General features: G+C 30.4%; 2 protein-coding genes across 2 annotated transcripts; both read right to left on the bottom strand.

Moving 5' to 3' along the window:
* Positions 1-4,563: 4,563 nt before the first annotated feature.
* On the bottom strand, positions 4,564-10,720 carry LOC132725291 (guanylate-binding protein 2-like). The gene is made up of 5 exons (XM_060710389.1): positions 10,300-10,720; positions 9,451-9,728; positions 8,771-8,992; positions 6,468-6,564; positions 4,564-5,300 (listed from the first exon to the last, which is right to left on the bottom strand). The coding sequence occupies exons 1-5, from the start codon at positions 10,709-10,711 to the stop codon at positions 4,963-4,965; spliced, it is 1,347 nt and encodes a 448-aa protein (XP_060566372.1). The 5' UTR covers positions 10,712-10,720; the 3' UTR covers positions 4,564-4,962.
* Positions 10,721-11,198: 478 nt separating this feature from the next.
* LOC132725294 (uncharacterized) lies at positions 11,199-22,378 on the bottom strand. The gene is made up of 14 exons (XM_060710394.1): positions 21,711-22,378; positions 20,446-20,547; positions 19,255-19,368; positions 18,982-19,110; positions 18,371-18,487; positions 17,415-17,537; positions 17,103-17,216; positions 16,518-16,640; positions 16,164-16,292; positions 15,857-15,976; positions 14,511-14,618; positions 13,716-13,903; positions 11,767-11,894; positions 11,199-11,327 (listed from the first exon to the last, which is right to left on the bottom strand). Exons 2-14 carry the CDS (start codon positions 20,469-20,471, stop codon positions 11,199-11,201), a joined length of 1,548 nt encoding a protein of 515 aa, XP_060566377.1. The 5' UTR covers positions 20,472-20,547; positions 21,711-22,378.
* Between the last annotated feature and the right edge of the window lie 1,823 nt (positions 22,379-24,201).

Here is a 24,201-nt window from a genome sequence, read left to right as displayed (position 1 = left end):
TTTCTCATCTGTTGTTAAATGAAAGGTCATTCATATTTTATTGTCTACATACTTAATAATTGTAGTTAAATGTGCCATTATTTTATTTTAGAAATGATTCAAATAAACGCTTACAGTCGACACTAACATTATGAAGAGAAAAACATCATAAAACTAACGAAAAAAATCATTTTCTAAGATTGTTATACCTATTTACCTGAAGTAAAATAGATACTATTAAAACATATACATGAAGATATTTGTCTTTCTCCGGGCAAGTCGGGATACCCTCCAAAGATATATATGGAATAATATATCACTCCGGTGCTTCAATACCATTCTATTTAAAGCTGCATGCCTCCAGATGTACACAAATAATTCAAGAAAATCAAACTTCAGAAATATGTAATATAAATTTAAGATAAGCGCAAAAATTAAAAAATAAGTAAAATCTTACGTGATATGTACAGTTAATGATTGATTTTGCAATATTTATCACCATATTACTACTGCGTTACTAACGCAGTAAGGGCTGTTTTGCATATTTTTACCTATTTTTGATAATTTGCTTTCGCTATAAGTTCCGTTTGCAATTTATAAAGTATATTCTTTGTTCACAACATATTACTTTTTAATACATTTTCAAAAGTTTCATGAAAATTATTAAGAATCTTGAGGCGTGCTGCTATATCACTTATATTATAAAATGTCACGTGTCAATGATGCATGACGTTATACACAAAATTTTTAACAAGTAATGTCGTTAAATTTATTATTTGAAAGTTATTTGATAAACCAATACTAGTGAAATAAACTTAATTGATATATGGTTATATGCATTATATTAAACGGTTACCTTTTCAAAGACACTTTAAAAAATTAAATCAAGTTTGTACATAATTTCATACTTGACGCTGATCTGTCAGTTTCTTTCTTTTACCGAAAGATAACATATCTTCGAATTCTTACCCAGGAAAAATTTAAAAAAGGAAACAATGTTCTTAATGTTTGAATTTAATGGAATATAATGTAGTACATGAAAGCAAATTTATGAAAGAAATATTGGGGGTCACTATGCTACCTATTAAGTTTTTTTGCACCTTAAAGTGAGTTTGTTTACTTGTTCAGAAATTTTCAAGAGCAGAAATGTCAAATAAAGCCAGGTTTACAGTATATTAAGACGTAAATCCTGGCATGTAAGACTCATTAACCTGTGAAACTAGAGTAAAATTGTGTTACATCAAGCCCATTCTTATGCTGATCATTCCTGTCTCTCTTTTTTGTGACTTCATCATTTTGTTCTAATTTGTAGTACAATTTTTATTACATTCTAGACATGACACAATTACAGTTGAATTTGATATAATTTTCAGAAATGAGAGTGTGCTTGGAACCTGAATGAACTGTTCTTTAAAGCTAGCTTACAGAACGTCGGTGATTGTTCGTTTGTGCCTGAAGCAGTTTTGTAAAGTCGCCATATGACATTGAATGTTTTGGTTAACAACCTTAGCTTTTTTAGTGAGATACATTAAATGCATTGTGTCTGCACCTGTAAAATAGTAAAATATCTCCGATGCAAAATATTTGTCCTCATCTAATACTTCAAAATAGCGAAATTGAATCTTTTTAATATACATTAAAGCAAACTCTTTTTTTAAAAATTTCTTACACCCAATTAACAGATTTTTTTTTCATTTGTTTGAATATAGTTTTAAATAAACTTACATTATTTCAGAAATTTCAAAGAAAATACATGTGTATACATTTCTGTTTTATCGAGAAAATGTGTAAATATATCAAGTCTGCATTTTCTAGCGTAATTATTGTTAAAAGGTAGGTAATATTGTAATCTATTGCCGTTTTAGTTATTATACAGTGATTTGTGTAGAATTCTTTTTAAATTTAGTTTGAAAGTCAGACTTCAGTGAAGTTCCTTTAAATATAAAAATATAATAGAAAAAAATAACAAAATATACTATCTGTTTATTACCGAATCGTTCACATTATCATAAAAATACGTCATATACATTTTATACATATACAATATAGCAAGGAAATAAATAAATTTCTGTTAATAACAAATTTCAGTCGTTAAGAGCTCTTTTAATGATACAGTAAATACAATTTCATATATCGTTTGCAAGCCATTTTGCATTATTGAGTTATAGATGACTGTATAATTGAGTCTGTATGTGGCTAACAAACTGACTGTAATTAAATAATTGCATGTTTCTTTATGATTTCGTTTTTGCCTGACAGAAACCAATAGCATTTACGAATGCATTTTATAATTATAACTTTTTTTAAATGATATATATTTTAGCTATTTATCATAAGTTCATATAAACATATAAATTTAAAAAAGTATCATAGATAAAAACATTATAAAATATGATACACAAGATCAACAAGGCGGCGTTCAATGAACGCAACCCTCACACGACCCAGCAACAAAAACCATTGGCAAAGAGCCCACACAGACACAAAACAAAAACAGGACAGGGCACAAGGTAGAGCATGTACAAGCTTATCACTAAAATGATAAATAATTTGTAACTGACTAGGAATTCAAAGAAAACAAATAAATGATTGAATAATTTGTAACTGACAAGGAATTCAAAGAAAACAAATAAATGATTGAACAATAGGCCCTCAAGGTTAAAGGACACAGGGGAAGGGGACAGTAGACCCGGGGAAGTCATGTATAGACTAAAACAATATAAGAGGGATAACTTCATAGCAATCATTACCAAAGTTATATGCATTGCATATGAATCTCCCTTATCTTAAGACGCCCTATTGTAATGAAATCAGATTTTGTGAAAGGGCAATTGCAACTTGTCGGGCCTTTGTGCCGGTGATAGTAGCCGATCATTCCGATTGGTATGAGGGTGTTTGATTATCAAAAATGAAATGTCTCGATATATGCAATCAATAGCGAACTGGAGTATTTCGCAAGGCAAATATATTTAAATAAAATTATCTTATCCGTCAATTAATCGCGCTCTTGTTTTTTTTTAAATAATCATTTTGTAGTACACAGTGGGTCATTATGTATTGCTGTACCTATAAATAAAATGATGACCTTAACATTGTGAAAGTCCGAAAAACTATTTGTAGTTGTTGTTTTAGTTTTAACGAAACGGTCATTCGTGTCGCGCTATGGCAATGAATAACGAACTGGAGAATTTTGCAGGAAATGAAACGCAAACATATTTATAACAATTAATTGCAATCTTTATTAATCTTTAGAAAAAATAAGTAAGCCATTTTTTACGAATTGTTATATCATAATATTATCAAAATGAAAATGTCATTTCCGTAGGTTCTTTCCGGTTTTCTTTTTTACGGCCCTGATTGCACTTATGACATTTTTACCGTGAATATTTAAATATCATATCTTTAAATGTCGCTTTTATTTTGACGTTGTGCGACAGTCTAGCAGTAGTATACTATAATACCTTTTCGCTGTTCAAATCGTTCTAAATTTTGTCTCACGGCAGTCGATTTTATGGAAGTTTGAGTGGAATGTTGCTTTGCCGAATAATGTGACATTTTAACAACAAAAGCTTTCGTCTGCAATTTAAACATGAGTTGTTATGGGTTTATTGAAAGGAATGTAAGCACACTTAAAATAGTAGATTGACCTCCCAATAAATCAATTAACAACTTTTTTTATTTTGACTACTACTTTGTTTGTTCCAAAGAAAATACCACATGAACTTGAAATTCTATCAAATAACCACTATTAATGATAATATCCAAAAATACCTCCTATATAGTACTCCTATATAGTATAAATAAACTTATACCATATACTGGTTATATTTTGGATATTATATACCTGTATATTTTGGATATTATCGTTAATATTGATAGATTTTCAAGTTCCTGTGGAAACTATTTTTTAATATTCTAATATCTAGCATGCCTACCAAAGTTCATAATGAACAATGTTTTTCGTCCGCCCATTCATAAATATTATACAATTCTGGTAAAAACCAATTAACCATTGAAAAGAATATCTGGTCATCAGATGTCTACTAGTTCATCTTCACTTGCTGCATTTCTTGCTTTGACGCCCTCTGATGCTTTGCATTTATGCTTTTCTTGTACATATTTATCATGATTGTCTCATCAGACATGTTTCTCATCAGACATGTACAAGAGAAACACATTATTGCATTATTGCAAACTAGGAATAAGTACAAATGACCCAACAATCTAAGATAGAAATGCATAACCTTTCTCTATTGTGAATTCATTTCGCTATTGCATCAGCCATTTCTATATCGTTAAAACAATTCTGTCGGAGGCTTACTCTAAAAATCCGGTTAAAAATGGCCGCTAAACAAAGAAATTGTATCTTTAAAATGAATATTACTCTACTCTAAGTGTCAGTTCTGCAAAGTTAAAATGCTGCGCCATGGTACTTAATAAAGATAAATTATGATTTCAGATCCTAAAACGTTTTGCATTGAAGCATGTATTTTATTATTATTACTTTTTTAATTTTTATAAATGATAGACTATAATTATATTTTAAATTACAAATTTTAGAATGTAATATATTGTTATTATTTATTATTATAAGTTGGCATAACATATAAATTTATAAAACCACAGATAAAAACATCATAAAACCATGTAAAGCTATTCCAAAAAAGATTTATGAGGGATAACTCTACAGCACACATTACCAAAGTTTAAATGCATTGCATACAAATCTCCTTTACCTAAACATATCTCCATGTCTTTTTTGAGATCATTTTAAAGTTTGATTTGATCTTTCTTATATCTATTTTTTCATCATAGAGTTATGCACATCCTTTCTTAAAAGATAAGCATATGTATGTCATAAATACGAGTACACGTTTCTTTTACAAAAGAATTACCAGCTATTTTCAGTTGAATACAACATTCATTATACGAAATGTAAGCAAATAAAAAAAAAAATGATGCGATTTTACAAAATGTTCAACATTATGATAAATAACACCATTTATTTTGTTCAAGTGCACGCTCACGTTCATTTAAACGTCTCCTTTCATTTTCCATATCCCTTCTTTCTTTTGCAGCTATTCTTTTTTCTCGTTCCCTTTTTATCTCATATTCAAATTCCTCCTTCATTCTTCTTAGCTCTTCTCTATGTTCATCAGCTATTCTTCTTTCTCGTTCTTTTTCTTTCCGTTTAGCCGTTTCCCTTTTTTCATCGTAAAATCTGCGTTGATCATCAAGTTTTGCCTCAAGTTTTATTCTCTCATTTTTTTGTGACTGTATCAACTCAGTTTTCAATGTGTTTAGTTTTGTAGTCATTAACTCTATTGGTTATATATGGATAACATTAAGAACGTAATGGTATCATGGACAAAAATTTAAAGAAAGATAAGCAGATTATTATAAATGGCAAGTTAATGACTTTTTACCTAATATGAAAGAAAAATATATAGTGAATATTTTTTGGGTAACAAGTTAACATATTATTTATAGAATATATCTGATACTTATGACTTGTTTTCATTTTGATATAAAGAATAATTAAAATGAAGGTTGCTATTACCGGAGTGCGGAGAAAATCAAACTTGACAAGTTTTTTTCGAATACATTCTTGCATGTCAAACACAGTTAATCCAATAATTTTACAAAATGTATCCCTGAAAATGGGACATAATCTTACCAATAATCAATTGATTGCAATGAAAATCAAATGTTACTTGTGTTTTGGTATAAGAAACTTGCATGCCAAATATAAAAAGAAACATTGAAATCCGAAATCTATAATTTCACTTAAATATTGATTACAAAGGAGCAGAACTTTATCAACAATGAATTGATTGCAACAACAATTAAATTTGACCTGTGTTGTAATATGAAATAATTACATGTCTCCAATATAAACACAGTTACTTTAAATCTTTTAAAGTTATGCTGCGAAAACCAATAGTTTTACCCCCAAAAAAGCTTAAAAGGGACATATCGCTATTATTAAAGAATTGATTGCAGCCAAAGTCAAACCCGAGTTTTGATATAACATACTCAGATGCAAAATATTAACACAGTCATCGAAAGCCTAAAAAACGTTATGCTGGGGAAACCAAAAAAAAAATCACTGGAAAATTCTTAAAAAGAGACATAACTCTGTTAATAACAGCCAAAATCGAATCAGATAAAACAAACTAACAAAACATGCTGAATATAAACACTTTCACTGAATTCCTTTAAAAGGTATGCTACTGAAACATGTTAGCTTCGGACAGACGGACAGACAACGCCATACAAAAATACGTTCTGAAGGTCTTTGGGCGGATTAAAAGAGTACTATCGATTTGAAATAAAACACAATTTTAGGCACAGTATTGCTTGAATTTTTTTTTTTGAATATTAGCAAATACGTCAAATATCTTCAGGAAATTGAAATGAGCATAGTAAAATATATAAAAAAGGAGAGAAACAAAAAAGTAAACATCAGATATAAAATGGTACTATACCTTTTGACTCTTTCTCTGTCAACTTTTTATCCTCTGTCACCATCAGCTTATTCTCATGTATCATTTTGCTTTCAAAATCGTGTTGCGCCTTTCTTCTCTGCAAATAATATATGAACAACAAACTATCTCACGCAGGTCTTTAAGTCTTACAGTTTCATATAAGAAAACACAGTTCAGCAAAGAAATTCAACTTTCACTGCATGCAGCCCGAAACATAGGACCTTACGCAAAGAACCGAGCAGAGTACCAAACAAAAATAGAACTCAAATTGAGTTTCATATTCCACGTATTCTATAAAGTATAACTGAACTTATTAAACCCGAATCCCATATCCCGCTTTCTGTGCCCTTCTCTCAATTTGGCATTTTCCCAGGTGCCTTACCAACGAACCTTTTTAGTTTTAAGCAGTGAAAAATTTAACACTGCCAGTTCTGTTTGCTAAGTTTTGTGCCAACAAACAGCTCTACATACAAATGTTCGTGATAACCAGGTCAATCAGTGACTTAGTATTATCCATTTAGCAATAGAATAGCCAGTCACCCAATTTGCATTAATTTGTAAAAGTTTGAAATGTACATGGTCCTACATTGCTGAATATTACTGTGAGCTGCTTTCCATGAATGTTTTCTTCCTTATTGGCCTTTGCTGTTATATCATTACAATAATTATAGACAGTCAAATTAATCAGACCGTTTAATAACATCTATTTTATTTAAGGTAAAAACAACACAAAAAGATATGAAAAGTGAATCTTTTGATCAGATGTAGTAAAATAAGAAAAAATATCAGACTGCTAAAAGCGTAAATAAATGACTGGAAATAAACATAGTAAATATATTATGTATGTATTTAATATTTGGACTGTAAACGTAAAGTCCCGCAAATAAAGTGTTGGATTATGAAAATAGGCTAAAATAAAGAGAAATAAAGAATCCTTAAAGAACATCAAAAAGGGGAATTTGAAAATGTTGCTGGCTCGGTTTGACTGTGTCAGCTTAAGCATTACAGTTGACTCTCAATAAGTCAAAATCGCTTTACTCAAAATTCCGCCTTAGTCGAAAAATTTCTAAAGTCCCGTCAAATTTCCTTCTTTATCTTTGTATTTTAACTCCGCTTAGGTCAAATTTTGACTTACCGAGACTCCTGTTTAGTCGAAAAGAAAATTTGGTCCCGTCAGTTAAAGTACAACATATTTTCATCTCAATTAGTCGAAGTGTGAAAACAGCCGACTGATCAAAGGTCGGCGACATCAAGGTGAGATGTTGTCACTCGTGATTTACACGTTTCATAGTAATTTTTAATTGCCGGTCATCATGTATTATTAACACGTCGTAAAAGTGGCTTTAATCCGTTTCAGGACTTAATTGGTTTTAACAGTTAGATAACTAAATTAAAATGTAATTACATTGCTTTAAGAAAGTTGACTCGTGCCAGTCTGACGGGTGGTAGTCAAATAACAGCCTAGGTATTGATGTGTGTTATCAACGTAAATAACATTTGTATAATTAATGTCCCGTCATATTGCATACATTAATTTGTACTTCCGGTTCATGATAGTTGCTAATTTCATTTTCGTCCGATAATCAATTAAATCAAATATAATTGTGAGTTTATGTTTCACTATTAATATACATGTATTAAATTTTGAATGATATATTTTTGTTCATCTATAATTTGTAGTTGTAAGTTATTTACCGTCATTTCAATGGTCAAATATTGCAGCATTGCCGCTAACAACAATAACAACCTACTTCTTTACACATTCAATCAGGCACATGTATATACATGTACGAATGTCAACGTAATGGCGGTAGTTCCACATTACTCGAATTCCGTTTCTCTCGAAGTAAAATGCCCAGTCCCTTGGATTTCGAGTTACCAAGAGTCAACTGTATTTATATATAACTTAGAATGATAAAATTTTGATTTCACAAAAATACGCATATATGTTTGCGGCGGTTGCAATGGAGACTTCAATGTGACACAGTAGTGCACTTCCATGAAAATGGTCCTAAAGTAAAAAATTAATATCGCCCTAAACGAGAAAAATAGTGGCGAAACTAAATATAATGGAATTTTAAAAGGCGGTCAGATTTAATGAAGCCTACGTATCAGAGATAAGCTGTCAAAAGACAAATTTAAAAAGTAAGCACCATATCGTAAGTGTGATTGAGTTAATAATACATATAAGTGACGAAAACTAGGACCACGTAACTAGAAGTAAAACTTAAAGTACAAACAAACACAACAATTATGTCGTGTTGAACCATTTTCAATGAAGGGAAATTTAACCGAAACAATACCTCAGCGATGTCTATGTTTTTGAGTTCGTTATTGTATTCATCATATAGAACACGCATGTCTTGGTCGTAGACATCGTGGCCACCAGAAGTTGCGTACTTTCCCTTTTCAATGTTTACTTTCACAGTTGTCTCGTGCATCTTGTGAAGTGTATTTATACATTTCTCATACAAAAGCTTTGAATTATGTTTTTCAAATTCTTCATAAAGTGTTTGCATTTCATCCTGCAAAAAATAAAAAGGTAAAGATGGTTGGAGAAACAATAGTAGGAAGTTAAGGAAGTTTTGGTTGGCAATTATATTTATAAACAAACATGTATCATTTCTTACAGGATACAAACTAAGAGATTAACTCTGTACGAGTATAACTAACCATATGTGCTGGCGACACGTAAAGTTTATAAGGACAACATTGTCAGTTGATCGAATTCATGATGTGCCTATGTGGTTAAACCATTTTTATTAATGAAAAAAATCAAAAAATCTACAAAACAACAATTTTTCTTCAAATTTATATGACAGGCCATGTTTAAACATGAAAAAACGCGATTTAGGGTAATTTCAAGTATTTTCATCATTTTCTGTTAAACAAAAATCTAAAGGAAGGCTCTCAATGTTTAATTACTATCGAACTTGTTAGTTAGATGAACAAACATTTTACAATGCAAAATACTTTTTTTTACCTCTGTTGAATTTTGGAATTTGCTGTCTGTATCAAACATCAGTTTGGACTGCAGACTTGATAACTGCTCTTTTTTGAACTTTAAGTTTGAATTACACAATTTGTTTTTGTCATATACCGGAAGCTGTATTTGTTTTAGAAATACTTTGAACTCTTCGACAGCTACCTTTGCGTGCTTTTCGTTTTCTTGCCTTGTCATGATCATTATAGCATCTTCGACACATGGTACATTGCCATCACTTATTGTGGCAACATATTCTCTTAGAAGTTTAGCTAACACTATAATAAGAATACCATTCATAAGTTTCAACCAGATCTTCGCTTAAACCAAAATGCTTATTGTTGAGAAAGAGCTAACGGAAGTCACTAGGCCAAGATCAAATAAATTACTGATATTGTTTCCTAAAAACTCTTTAGAGTTAATTTTAAGTTGCATTACACGATTTATTGAGATTTTCAATTTTCAAGTTTCTACCTAGAATACTTACACTTAGAGATATATTATTTGATACATCAGCATAGAACAAAATGAATTATAAAACATTTTATAATATCTTAAAAATTACTTCATACAGTTAAAACTTGTGTAGTTTTCACTAACTTTTCTGCTTCATCAAACTCTTACAGAAACAAATATATATGAAGATATATACAAATAATAAAATGACTATAATAAAGAAACGAAAAGGTTTATTATATATATATATATATATATATATATATATATATATATATATATATATATATATATATATATATATATATATATATATATATATATATATATATATATATATATATATATATATATATATATAAAGCTAATATTTAATAATATTAAACTACTTACTGCTTCCTGTTACGGGCGATTTATTAAGAAGATATTTTCCTGGGCAAGTATAAATATATGCCAAGAATTTCTCTGTTTCATGTACAAAATCCTCATTAAGGTCTTCTTCTCTGGCCAAATCTAAAGTTCTCATTACTTTTCGACCAGCTGGTCTGTCAAATGTAAACACTTTCCTCCGTGTGAAGTATCTCTTAATACATTCTCGTGGTCTGTTATATTTCTCATCTTCTTGGGTCTCAGCGGTTTTTGTTTGGAGGCACATTTCTAGATATTCATCGGCCGTCATTTCTTCTCCATTGTGTTCTAGTTCAAGATTGAAATCTCGGACACAAAGTACAAAGTGAGGCATGATACTTTCTAGACCGTCATTAGACGAATCGTTTGCGGATACTTTTATATTTTGTGACAGCATGGTGACATATATTATAAGTTGTTAAGGTATCAATTGACAAAATTGAAAAGAAGTACGCGAGGTCTTTATGGTGCTATTTAGATTTAAATGTCTTGTTTGTATAAATGGTTAAGTTTCCATCAAGTAAAGAAGTCATCTACATAAATATGAACTGTCTAAGCTATCAAACGTATCAAAAATTATGGAAACGTTTTATTTAAACTATTAACCAATGTATTGGCAGCATATTCAATTATGAGAATGTGCTCTTGTTTCTGTTCAAGAAACTTATTAAAGTCAGTTTAATTGGAAAGCAATTATTTTCCACAATTCATAATTCAGATAACATAACACTGATTCTATTTATAAATAATTTTAAACATTTTTTCTTAAACAACTTACGAGTATAAGTCCATCAATTTTCGTTTATTCTAGAAATTCATAGTAATATTTTAGAAATTCAAAGTAATGTATGTCCATTACAGCAAACTATTCACATATGTCAATATCAAAGCAGAAAAGGATACGTTAGTTTCTCAACTGCATCTTGATTAAAAGCTGACATCACATTGTAGACTAACGTGCTGCTGATTAAAGTAGTCAGAGTAAATATTTTATTGTCATGGTCGATATCACCCTACAAAGACAGACAATTATAACATACATATTTTTTTGTCATTTCAATATTTTCAGAACAATTACAAAAATCTTCACAAATGTGTCTCATGTCAACATACATATTACAATCAATATCAGATGCCATTTAAGAAAAAGAAAATAACTGCCTGGAAAGACTCTGTCTGTCTCTGAAGTAATGGATCTTAGGTTCGAGCCTGTTTGGGCCACGACCATAACTCCCATTGTTGCACCAGTTCTTGTGAGTTCTAGAAGGCGGACCGACAAAAAGGCTCCAAGCCAAGCAAGTTAATATATAAAAATTAACAGTGTATCGTTTGCAAAACAATATGGCAGCATATGCCGAATATAAAACAATGATAACTCTTTTAGAATTAAAACATATACTAAATGTTTTCATTTATTATTTATCTTTTTACCAAACACTTGGTATAAATCACCTTTGTAGCATCTCCTAAACCTTCAGTATCAAGTAACAATAATACTTCATTTTGTTTTTTAGGGTGTGGTCTGCACCATGCCCAAATACCTTTAGTACATGACTCTATTGAGCTACCCATCAGGAACCCTAAAATTGTAAAAATATTTTAATGTATTATACACATGATCAAAATATTGTCATTTTATTAAAGATAACCATGCATCCGGAAAATGCATATTGAATTATAAAGAATGTCTTTACAGTAATATAAAATAAGAAAATGAAAAAAAGTGTAGTATTCCGGTGAAAAGTAATGTTGATAACATTTTGTTTTTGTTTTTAGATACATTTACCCGGAATATTATTGATCTCACTCTTCCACATTTAAAGATTCTGTATGTTGTAATAAAGGTTGTTACCACACTTAAGTGAAATTTTATATATGTAGATATTTATGTTTCTAAAACAATTTTCAAACATCTAAGAATGTGTAAAATATGAACTGCAAATATTTGAGCAAATTTTGTGTAATCATTTAAATAAATGCATTCATTTCTTATTGGAAAATTTGACTTAAACTTAATACTAAATTTATTTCTAATTATCTCCCTTTATTAACATAAAATGTAAATTCGGTAATATGTTTACAAATAATAATAATGCTTTTTAGAACTGACAATATTGATAAATCTTCACTTGAGCATTATATAAATGATATAAATTCATTAAAATTGAGTTACAGGATCTCTAAGTACACTTCTATCAATGGAAAGATCTCACAAGATACTAGTAAACACACCAATGTAATGTTCGCTTTCCTATATATATTTCTTATATAGGTATACATGTAAATACCAGAAGATTTTAAAGAATCACGATCAACTTTCGTGTTTAAGATAATAAATAGAGGATATTGAATGAGTGTAAGTTTAATACTGAATTTATTGAACGAGTTGAATAAAATTATATTATGCGAATCTTTGGCGAGCATAATATTATTTTATTCAACGAGTTCAATAAATTAAGTAATGATCTTACACGAATTTATTATTCTATTTATCACATTACAAAAATATATACCGTTTGAAGTAAAAAAGAACCACTTTTCATTAATGCGCCTATAGTATTATACTAACATTTAGCGCGTCGTGACGCTTTGTTTAAATAACGCAAATGACGTTACGTCAAAATATATTCACGGTCGCGCAATACCATTTTTTCGGAGTCGCAAAAGCTGCACGGGTATGTGATAAGATCATATTTTTGATTGGCTATGTTAAAGGTTTGACAATGATCAAAAAGGAAGAGACTATTCAGTTACAGGGTTTGCTACTTTTATTTAACTCGACTACCAGGACTAGATATCGATTAACTATTTTAACCTTGCATTTGAATGTCATTGTTAGACGTTATAATGGTTAAAGATATACTACGCTCATCTTTGGGTAAAATATTTTTATCTTAGAAATGTATTGAAATCCGTGAAATTCTTACTGAAAATGTTTGATTTGAATCAAATAATGAATAAACTATGTCGGGGAAGCTGCATTTCCTATTACTGGTCCTTCCTAAAAAAAAAAACTGCCAGTTTTTTAATGACACTAAATATTCATATTGAGACTACTTATGAAGTGTAGAGTTTAAAACATAACGTATCTACTTTAAATGAAGACGAAACATGTTTATTTTATATATACAAAGAGACTGTGTAGCAATTATTAGTATTTATGAAAATCAAATTTGAGCATAGTATATCTTTAATCTTTCATTGTAGAAACGCTGAAAAATGTTTGTAATTCGGCTTTATTCCGTTTAAAAGTTTTGCACCAGCAGTTCTTTAAAATGAGTTATGAAAGACTATATACTTACAACATAGTAATTTGTCCATGGTTTACAAAAAAAACAATAAAAATGATATATAATTTCAAAGACTTTTATTTTATCGAATCTATGATTAAAATTACCTACCAGAGTTTCTTCCAGCCAATCGATTCATCAGGTAGGATTTACCTGTTCTATAAAGTCCAGCTATTGCTACAACATTTAATGGCATCTCAATTTTCTCTAACGCCCTGACTGTGTCGTCTACAACTTCAAGACGTCCATTGTTGGATGATATTAAACACATTGGCTTTTCAAATATCCAATCTTGTTCTCTACAAATATTTATTTCAATTTGAATGTAAGATGATATTAGACACATCGGCTTTTCAAATATCCAATCTTATTCTCTACAAATATTCATTTCAATTTGAATGTGAAATGATATTAAACACATCGGCTTTTCAAATATTCAATCTTATTCTCTACAAATATTTATTTCAATTAGAATTTATTAATATATTAGACACATCGGCTTTTCAATTATTAAATTTTGTTCTCTACAAATATTTATACAATGAAAAATTCCTGACACGTTTGTGAGATAAGCATTAATCTGTAGGCAATGATTAACGCACTGCTGAAATACTAAAACTTTATTTGTGTTTGTTTTAAATTTTTTTCATTATCTTTGTCACATGAAATAGGGTAAAAAACTGTATACTTTGTGACGAAAAGAAATCTCTCCCGAAAAAAGAAAAAACAAAGCTCAACAAGGCAAGGTGACATTCATAAGTTATTACAAACTTCTACATAAATAATATGTATTAAAAAATTCATGTATAAGATATCGTATTACATCGTATATTTTATTTTTTAAAGCAACAAATATCTATTCATTTATATGATTGAACATACATTAAATTCCTGTTGAAATCATACCTCTCTTTGTCAACCTCTTCTGACATTATCATCTGTTCGGTTTCAGTTTCTACCACATTTGTGCCAGCATTCGATTTTTGTTCATCATTACGTCCCACCAAGGAGGTGCTGAAAAGATGTCATAATGCCAATATAAGTCAACATCATGTTCTGATAATGAAATTTAATAAAATCATATAAAATGTTTTAATACTGAAACAGGTCATCACGACTAAAATATCTAGCAAGAAATTTAAAAAAGCAGAAAAAAACACAGACCAACAAACAACACCAACAAAACAAACAACACATAAAAGTACAAATAAAAAAACATAAAAAGATAAACAAACAAAACAAAACAAACAAACAAACGGCAAAAAAGAAGTTATTTTCAGTTGCAAATAACATTGATTTTCAAAATGGTAAATGTTGTAAGTTTCGGATTTTTCTTTCTCATAAAGCGTCCTGAAACGATGTTCATATAATAGATATTAAGCCATCTAACGTTCCTAAACAATATATTTTACAAATCATCATTTTACCAATTCAGAGTCCTTAAAATACGAGTTTCTTGAATCGGCACTATAACGATAACTTTAAGGGAGATCATATCATAGCATTACTAATAGCCATAAATGTCTTAATTCTTGAGACAAGGTTATTATAAATACAAAAAATAAGACCCTCTAGCCGCCGTCGTATCCTGAAACGATACATATAATAATAACATCATTTAATATATCAACATTATTGTCCGTTACCTATTCGAAACAACTGTCTGAAGCTTGCCGTGATTATTTTCGTATTACACCTGCTGTTGTGAAGTATAAAAATCTGGGAAAAAAGTAATTCCTCGGAAGCACTAATTACAACAACAAAATTAAATAAAAATTGCATACAAGGTTTGTTTGAAACTGTACATGAGTGTTATGAAAACGGGCAACATTCCTAACACTCCCTAGCAATATATAATTTTTAGTAACCATACGAAAACAACTACATCAATATCTGGACACATTCAGTGGATTGATGAAAACAAATTAATTAGGTCGTCACTTTAAATAATAATTCTATTATATATTAAAGACTGATGACATGTCCGGTGTATGTACTCTAAGTGCCTTAAAGGGCGGATGGACCCTCATTGAGCATAGACTACCGACAAGACCGCAAATGATGTAATTATAACATGATTGATCTATACATATGTCCAGAAACTATGTTATTATGTCATAAATAAGTTAAATATTACACATCATGGTTATTACAATGTACTGTTTCATACAGGAGAAAACAACCACAACAATGAGACAAATATATTTTTTAAAATACTACTTAAAATTCTTGAAAGGTTCTAATTATTATACCTATTCTTATCAAGCTTTTTTGAAAGTATCGTCTGTTCAGTTTTGGATTCTACACCTGCTCCAGAATGGCCATTTGTGTCAGTATCAGAACTTTGTTTAACATTAGGCCCATCTGAAGACCTACAGCGATAATGACAATGAAAACAGCAGCATTATTTTTCATATGAAATAGGGCTTTCATACATTTAATGATTTTAAAAAAATCCCAACAACATTTATAAAAAACATGTATCTTGTTACTTTAAAACAACAAAGAATCATCAATAAATAAAATACAATATTTCTTTAAATGTCCTGGATCTCATACTTGTCTGAGTAAAGTTCTTCTTCCATTATCGCCGGTTCAGTTTCAGTTGTTACAGATGTTTCCATTATTTCAGGATGTACATGTATATTAATATCAGGTTTTTGTTCATCATTACGCCCCACAAGAGTGCTGAAACAATGTTATAAGAACGCCATTAATCTACACAAAACCTTTTCGTAAAGTATATTTTGATAATTAAAGCCCAATGACAATTTATAAACGATGTATTTAAGTAATACTGTTCCCAATATCAAAAGTTTACTTTCATAATATTTTTCCATAATGAACATACTCCAGTTACAGAAATGAAGTGTTCAATTGTTAAAATGTCTTAAAATGTCTTAAACGCCATACCATACATCTTTATCGAGCTCTTCTGACACTATCTCATTTGTAACTTCAGGTTCTTCATTCTCTTCAACATGGGCTAGTTTGTCATTATCAAGGTTTTCTTCCTCGATTGGTACCACTATATCACTAGAACGATAGTTTTGAAAGACACTATTCAACCAAGTCTTCAAACAATGTTACTACAATACCATCGTTTAACCCGTTAAGCACCCTTAAAATATGTTATAACAACATTAACCCAAACAAGTATCTAGAAACGATTATTTGTTATGCCATTAAGTCTCTTTGGTGTTCAGAAAAGATTGTATTATCCCTCTAATAAAATTTTTAATTCCTGAAACAATGTATTAATGATAATTGCAAGTTTCAAAAGAATCTTGAAACGATACAATGATAACATTATAATAAGACTTCCCCAAAAAGGCCCTGAAATAAAAAGAGATAACTTGTTGGCAATTGTTCTGAAACTTTTTATCTTTATATAATAACAGCATTGAATCCCATATTATATATATATTTTTGTTATTTTATCTATAGAAAAAGTTCCATTCGAAATTGATACTTCTTAAAATACATTGAACGTCATACCTATCTTTACCAAGATCTTCTTGCACTATCGTTTGCTCATTTTTTACCATTATTTCAGAACGGACATCTGTGCCAGTATCAGTTGTTTGATCAACATCAAGCCCCAATGGAGCCCTAAAACGAGGTTATAATGACAACATTATACTTTGTCACATGGTTTAAGGTTACACACACTTTAATGTACTTAACTATATCATACATTATGTTCCATACATATGTAAAAGTATCATTTTACTTTTTTCATATAAAGAAAAACGATTTCAAGGACAGAAATTTATTCATTGATTAAATTGAATTCTGGGTGAGTCATACCTATTTTTGTCAAGCTCTTCTGACATTATCGTCTGTCTAGTTTCAGTCTCACCATCTATATCTGAATCGACATGTGTGCAAGTATTAGGTTTTTGTTCATCATTTAATCCCTCCTCTATGAAGCTGAAACGATGTTATTGATACATTAATCGTCCATTTACACGTTCAGGAACTACGTGTTTACGTTTACATAGTGTCCATTAACGACACATTTTTAACATTTTTTTCATAACACTTTGCTTTATACTTTCATATAAAAAGGTCAAAGCACAAAAATATACTGAACATTCATGAATGATTTTTTAAATGCCTTGGACATCATACCTTATCTTAAATAATTTCTCGTGGAACTTCAGTTTCTACATTTATTTTTTTGAATACGGAAAAGATTCGACAGAATCGGGTTTATGTTCTTCAATAGTCCAATTTCAGTTATGAAACAATGATATTAAACACATACTTCGGTCCTTTAACAATATCATTATGATATCATTATGCCACCCATTTATCGTCCGTAAACCATCATATAATAGGAACATAAAGCCCAACGCATGCCTAGAAACAATAATTTGATGCAATATGAAAGCCTTCCAGCGCCCTTGAACTATGTAAGTACAGTATCTTTTTTAATTATCTCCTTTGTCGACTTTCCACCTATAAAGGTATATAAAATGGTTTATGAAGAACTCAGGTTGCCCTCCTTGCATCATTTCAGATACGATTTGGTGTCTGATAATAACCACCAATGATCCATACTCATACTCATATTCTCAATATTCATCCCTGGAACAATGTTCAATGGTAACAATATGTTTTACAATTGTTCTGAAACAATACAATAATAGCATCAAACGAATCCAAATATTGGCCCTGATTTTTTTTATTGATTCTTTGATATATCTACACCGCGAAAATAGATCTATTAATAAATACTTAAAATGTTTTGAGCGTTATACCTCTCTTTATTAAACTCTTCTGGTGTTATCGTCTTTTCAGTTTCAGTTTCTGCTTCTGTTTCGCAATGGACTCGTGTGCTAGTATCAATTGTTTGTTCAACATTAGGCCCCACCGTTCTGAAACGTTTTTATGAACTAAATAAACTTGTTTTATTAAATATATTCCAAAAACAATGACATACATATTTATTAAATATCATGTAACCTTGTCTTTTATCTTTTCGTATAAAAAATATCAACAACAGAAATATATCTATTATTCAAATTGAACAGTTCATGACATGTCTTTGATTTGTCATACATTTCTCTGTCAGGTTCTGCTGGTGTTATCGTCTTTTCAGTTTCAGTTTCTGCTACTGTTTCGAAATGGATTTGTGTGTTAGTATAAATTATTTGTTCAACATTAGGCCCCACTGAAGTCCTTAAACGATTTAATAAACCTAACAAACTTTTTTCTTAGTAAAATAAATCCCACAAACTATGACAAACATATTTATTTATATCATATAACCTTGTCTTTTACTTTTTCGTATAGAAAAACATTTTTAACAACAGAAATATATTGATTAATCAAAATGAACACTTTTTGTAATGCGCTTGGTTTGTTGTACCTCTCTCTGTCAGGTTCTTCTGACATTTTCGTCTGTTCAGTTTGAGTGTCTTCCATTATTTCTTTTATTTCTGAATGGACATCTGTGCTAGTGTCCGGTTTTTGTTCATCATTAAGTCTCACTGAAGTGCTGAAACGATGTCATAGACACAACAATTATCCAATATAACAACAGTTATTCCCACGCTATTTTTCATGACTTAAGAAATAACAAATACAGCTGCGATAATGAATGCACTGACAAATACTTCATAATATGTCTCAAGCGTTATACCTATCTTTATCAAGCTCTTCAGGCGTTAATGTCCTTTCAGTTTCGGATTCAGTTTCAGAATTGACATGTGTGTCACTATCAAAATTTTCTTTTACAGCAATATCCATTAGAGTGCTGAAATGATGAAAAAAATGTTGCTAACTGAAGACTCTATATAGTTTTAATCATTGGTATTATATCAACACTTTTAGTCCAATTAGCTTCCTTAAAACTTCATTCATTTGCAACATTTGTCCTGAAACATTGTTATAATTAGAAATTTTATTTATATTTATGTTCTGGTGCTGAATCGATGTCATAACAATGCAAAATGAAGACAAACACTAGTATGTATATGCACATCATTTAGCCTAATAAGCGGTCTTAGACTATGTTAAAACAATACAATTCATACCAAACAATAGTCTATCTTGAAGTGATATTGAGACAACATTTTATTCTTCTTCAAACATCTTATTATCACAACAACATTAAACCCCACAAGCTATCTGATATGAAATAATTCATAATCAACAATAAATAACATACAAGTGTCCTGAAATAATAATGATATTACAAATATCGCCCGGCCTGAGTCCTGAAAAAAACCGCTACTCTGATAACTTGGTTTGTAAATCAAAATGTCAAAATGTAACATTGTGTTTCTTATATACATGTAGTTAATGTTGGGCTTTTCTTGGTGCATATATAGGACACACACATTCGAATAAAGATATTAACATGTCCCAATTTCACGACATCGTGGGACAGTTTTTACTATCGCAAAGGTACACACTTTAAAGTTATTTTATAGAAAAGCGAAATCTCTAAAAATGCCAAAAAGCGACTAAGATGGAAATGTTCGACTTGAATGAGCCTGTTCAAGGACGGTAGTGATACCGCACCCTCCCACTAGTACCGGCTCAAGCAGAATTTAACTTTATAAATTTTATAAATGACAATCTTGAAATTTTGAATTAAGATACATGCTTATTGGTAGATGTGGAGTTTGTGCACGAGTGCAATAAAACGTAGCAAAAAAAAACAAAAAAAACAAACAAAAAAAAAAAAAAAAAAAAAAAAAAAAAAAAGAAAAAAAGAAGAAAAAAGAAACAAATATTAGAATAAATAAAAATGTGACTTACACGCAACCCTTAACACCTGATACCATAAACCATAAAGAATGCTAGAATAAAACGATATTTTTCTTACTGGTCTAGACTTATCACGTCTGACATTCGACTCTGGAATTTATGGAGTTCGTCTTTTTCAATTTCAGTTTAGTATCCCCCTTCGTAGCTACATCTGAAATATCTAAAATGTTCAAAAGCTTAATAATTATCACAATGTAATCAAAATACGAAAAACGCCTGATACATCAATTTGATTTTACACATCATCGTATCATTACCTTTCCATACACCAAGACTGGAGTATTTTATCGATAAAAAATATCAAAACAAACAACAAACTACACCCAAACATTCTTTTCGGTTCATTACCTGCATTCTTTAGTCAATGACAAATATACAATATAACAATTCACATCAACAAGGAAGAAAAATTAGAAAATGAGATTTTATTAATATTTATGTTCTGGTTCTAAATATATTTCATAATAATGCAAAATGAAGACAACCACCGGTATGTTTATGTACATACTTATAAGCGTTCTTAGACTATGTTAAAACAATACTATTCATCCCAAACAATAGTCTTGAAGTGATATTGAAATAATATTTTTATTCCCATTTGCAATCTTCTTCAAACGTCTTATTATCATAACAACATTAAACCCCACAAGCTATCTGATATGAAATAATTCATAAATCAACAATATAAAACATATTAGTGTCCTGAAATGATAATGATATTACAAATATTGTCCGCCCTGAGTCCTGAAATAAAAACCTACTCTGATAACTTGGTTTGTAAATCAAAATGTCAACATGTAACATTGTGTTTCTGATATACATGTAGTTAATGTTGGGCTTTTATGGGACACACACATTAAAATGAAGATATAAATATATCCCAATTTCACGACATTGTTTCAGGTCCCCCAGATGTAAATTGAGGAGGTGATACAGTTCCGTCTAGCCACATTATGGGCTGTCATAAGAGGATTGTAAGGAATCGTAGGACAGTTTTTAGTATCGCTAGGGTACACACTTTAAAGTTATTTTATAGAAAAAACAGAATCTCTAAAAACGACAAATAGCTACTTAGATGGAAATGTTCGACTTGAATGACCCTGTTCAAGGACGGTAGTGATACCGTACCCTCCCACTAGCACCGGCTCAAGCAGAATTCAACATTTATAAATGACTATCTTGAAATTTGAACTTAGATACATGTTCATTGGTTGATGTGGAGTTTGTGCACGAGTGCAATAAAACGTAGCAATAAAAAAACCCAAAAAACAACAATAACAACAACAACAACAATATTATTATAACAAATTGAAATTTACTTACTGGTCTAGTCTTATCACGTTTGACATTCGACTCTGGAATTTATAGAGTTCTTCTTTTCCTATTTCAGTTTAGTATCCCCCTTAGTAGCTACATCTGAAATATTTAAAATGTTCAAAAGCTTAATAATTATCACACTGTTATCAAAATACGAAAAACGCCTGATACATTAATTTGATTTTACACATCATCGTATCATTACCTTTCCATACACCAAGGCTGGAGTATTTTACTGATTAAAATATAAAAACAACAACGACAAACTACACCCAAATATCCTTTAACAATTTATTACCTGTATTCATTAGTCAATGACAAATAAAGACTATGATACACCACATCAACACGCAAGAAAAATTAGAAAATGAAAAATGTTCTATTCCCATTTATAACGAAAAACTTGATTTTTCTCGCTTAAAGATATCCTTGTATAGCATTAATAATTTACGGTTTCAATCAATACAATCTATACCTGGTTTTATTTGCATTAAACGCGAATCAAATACTAATAAGTTCCAATTACTAGTTTGTTAATCCATTTATAAATTCGTATTGTTTAAACATTGTTCAACACAAGTGGTGATCATTTGATAACGAGCCTAATACTAGACGACACAATAATGTACAGTTGAAAAAACCTTGGATTTATGTGCAGCAGTATGGTCGGTGCAGTACGGTTTTCGGAAAATTGTATTTTATTTTCAGTATGTGAGAAAATCAATATTGATTAATTTAATGTACTTGTTGTCATTTGATAATATGAAGATCTTTACATTGAGTCCGTTTTATAGAATTTATATTGTATTTGTTTACTTAAAGCCCCGTATACGTGATATCATTTAAATCATTATCACGAGGCCTTCCTACCTGATTAAGGAAGTCCGACTATATAGAGAAATTACAAATGTATAACAAAAAACGAGACAAATCTATTAGGAGGAAAATGCATAATATAATTATGTGACCACAATAAAGGGGTTCAGAGGGTTTAACATTATGAGGCAAGCCTCTTTAGTTTAGGTAAATATGTTTAAAATTAATACGAGACATCTTAAACTTATTTGAGATGTATAACTAACTTACCATGAGGCCAATCTTCCTTTTTAAGATTCATTTCTGTTCAATAACTACTAGATCAGTCTTCCTCATTTAAGATGTATAACTGAAACATTTCTATGAGATCTATTTTTTATTTAAAATGTATAGATAGATAGATTTATTTCGGCAAAGGAAGCATATACATAGTTGACAATATAACATAGGATAAAATAATGAGCATTATTAAATACTATATCCCATACGAGAAAACTATGACATGCTCACCAAAACCAAGAATAACACAAAAAAGGGCAAAAAAGCTCTTATTTCCATTGTGGTCCTTTGTATTGGCGGCATGACATAGAGAGGCAGACCTAAATATAATCATGTTTAAAAATACTAATAAATCATAAAAATGTATATCACAGTCAAATCTTGAGTTAATGATACTATAGGGTTAACGCACGTTTTTCCGTGTTATAACGTCTGCAGAGTCCCGAGGAACGGTTGGTGCCCGAGCCCGGTAGGGCGAGGGCTCCAACAGTTCCGAGGGACTCTGCAGACTTTATAACACGAAATAAACGTGCGTTGACGCTATTATAGCATAAAATTTTCAAACAGATTCGTGATGTATAGTTTACACAAAACACAATTACATTAAATTCTTGTGCTTGGACGGTATTTATCCAATTCTATGTTTCACGTATGCGTTTCATTTTTCCGGGGCCAACAACTTGGAAAATTCTCGGAACCGAACGAAATTTTGAATTTTAATTGATTTAACAAAGCTTGGCCTTTGGAGATTTATTATCTCAAGAAAAAAAAACGTTACATTACTCTACCCTCTACCCAAGACAAAACATGACCCTCAGAAATTCTTTGAATGATTTCAGATTGACGGTAGAAAAAAGATCAGTGACATCAGTATTATCAGAATCGGTTTTTTTTTCAAGCAAACAAGTTTATAAAAAAATCAGGCACTTAGCATTATTCTCTCAAAGAAATATAAAGAGCATTTATCAACATTAACATAAATAAAAAACATTTTCCCATATTAATTTTGTGTTATCTAGTTTTGTAAGTTAATCGGAGTGTTAAACTGAATGACAGGTAGATACTGTATTTGTTTACATTGACAACTGTCCGTTTCTTAGAAAGGGCGACAACCAAGATTAGCACCGATGTCTATACGCCGTTTTTCCGGCATAGTTACTTGAATATGCCCGACTGAGGCCCTCGAATCAATAAATTTCAATAATGACTCTTCGGCAAACAGGCCAAATCGTCATTTTTTGTTTGTTTGTTTACTGGGCCCTGTATGTATTGCGCATAGGTGAAACCGGGCTATAACAAGAGCGCGTGACTATGTTAACACATGGTTTTGGTCTCGTTATAACATGGGCAAAAGAGGGAAAAATAGCCGATTTTATGCTATAATCCTGTTTACAGCTAGGAT

This window comes from Ruditapes philippinarum, unplaced genomic scaffold, assembly GCF_026571515.1.
Source record: "Ruditapes philippinarum isolate M1 unplaced genomic scaffold, ASM2657151v2 ctg6579_1_1_1_1, whole genome shotgun sequence".
Lineage (NCBI taxonomy): Eukaryota > Metazoa > Mollusca > Bivalvia > Venerida > Veneridae > Ruditapes > Ruditapes philippinarum.
This window is presented reverse-complemented; position numbering and strand designations above follow the sequence as displayed.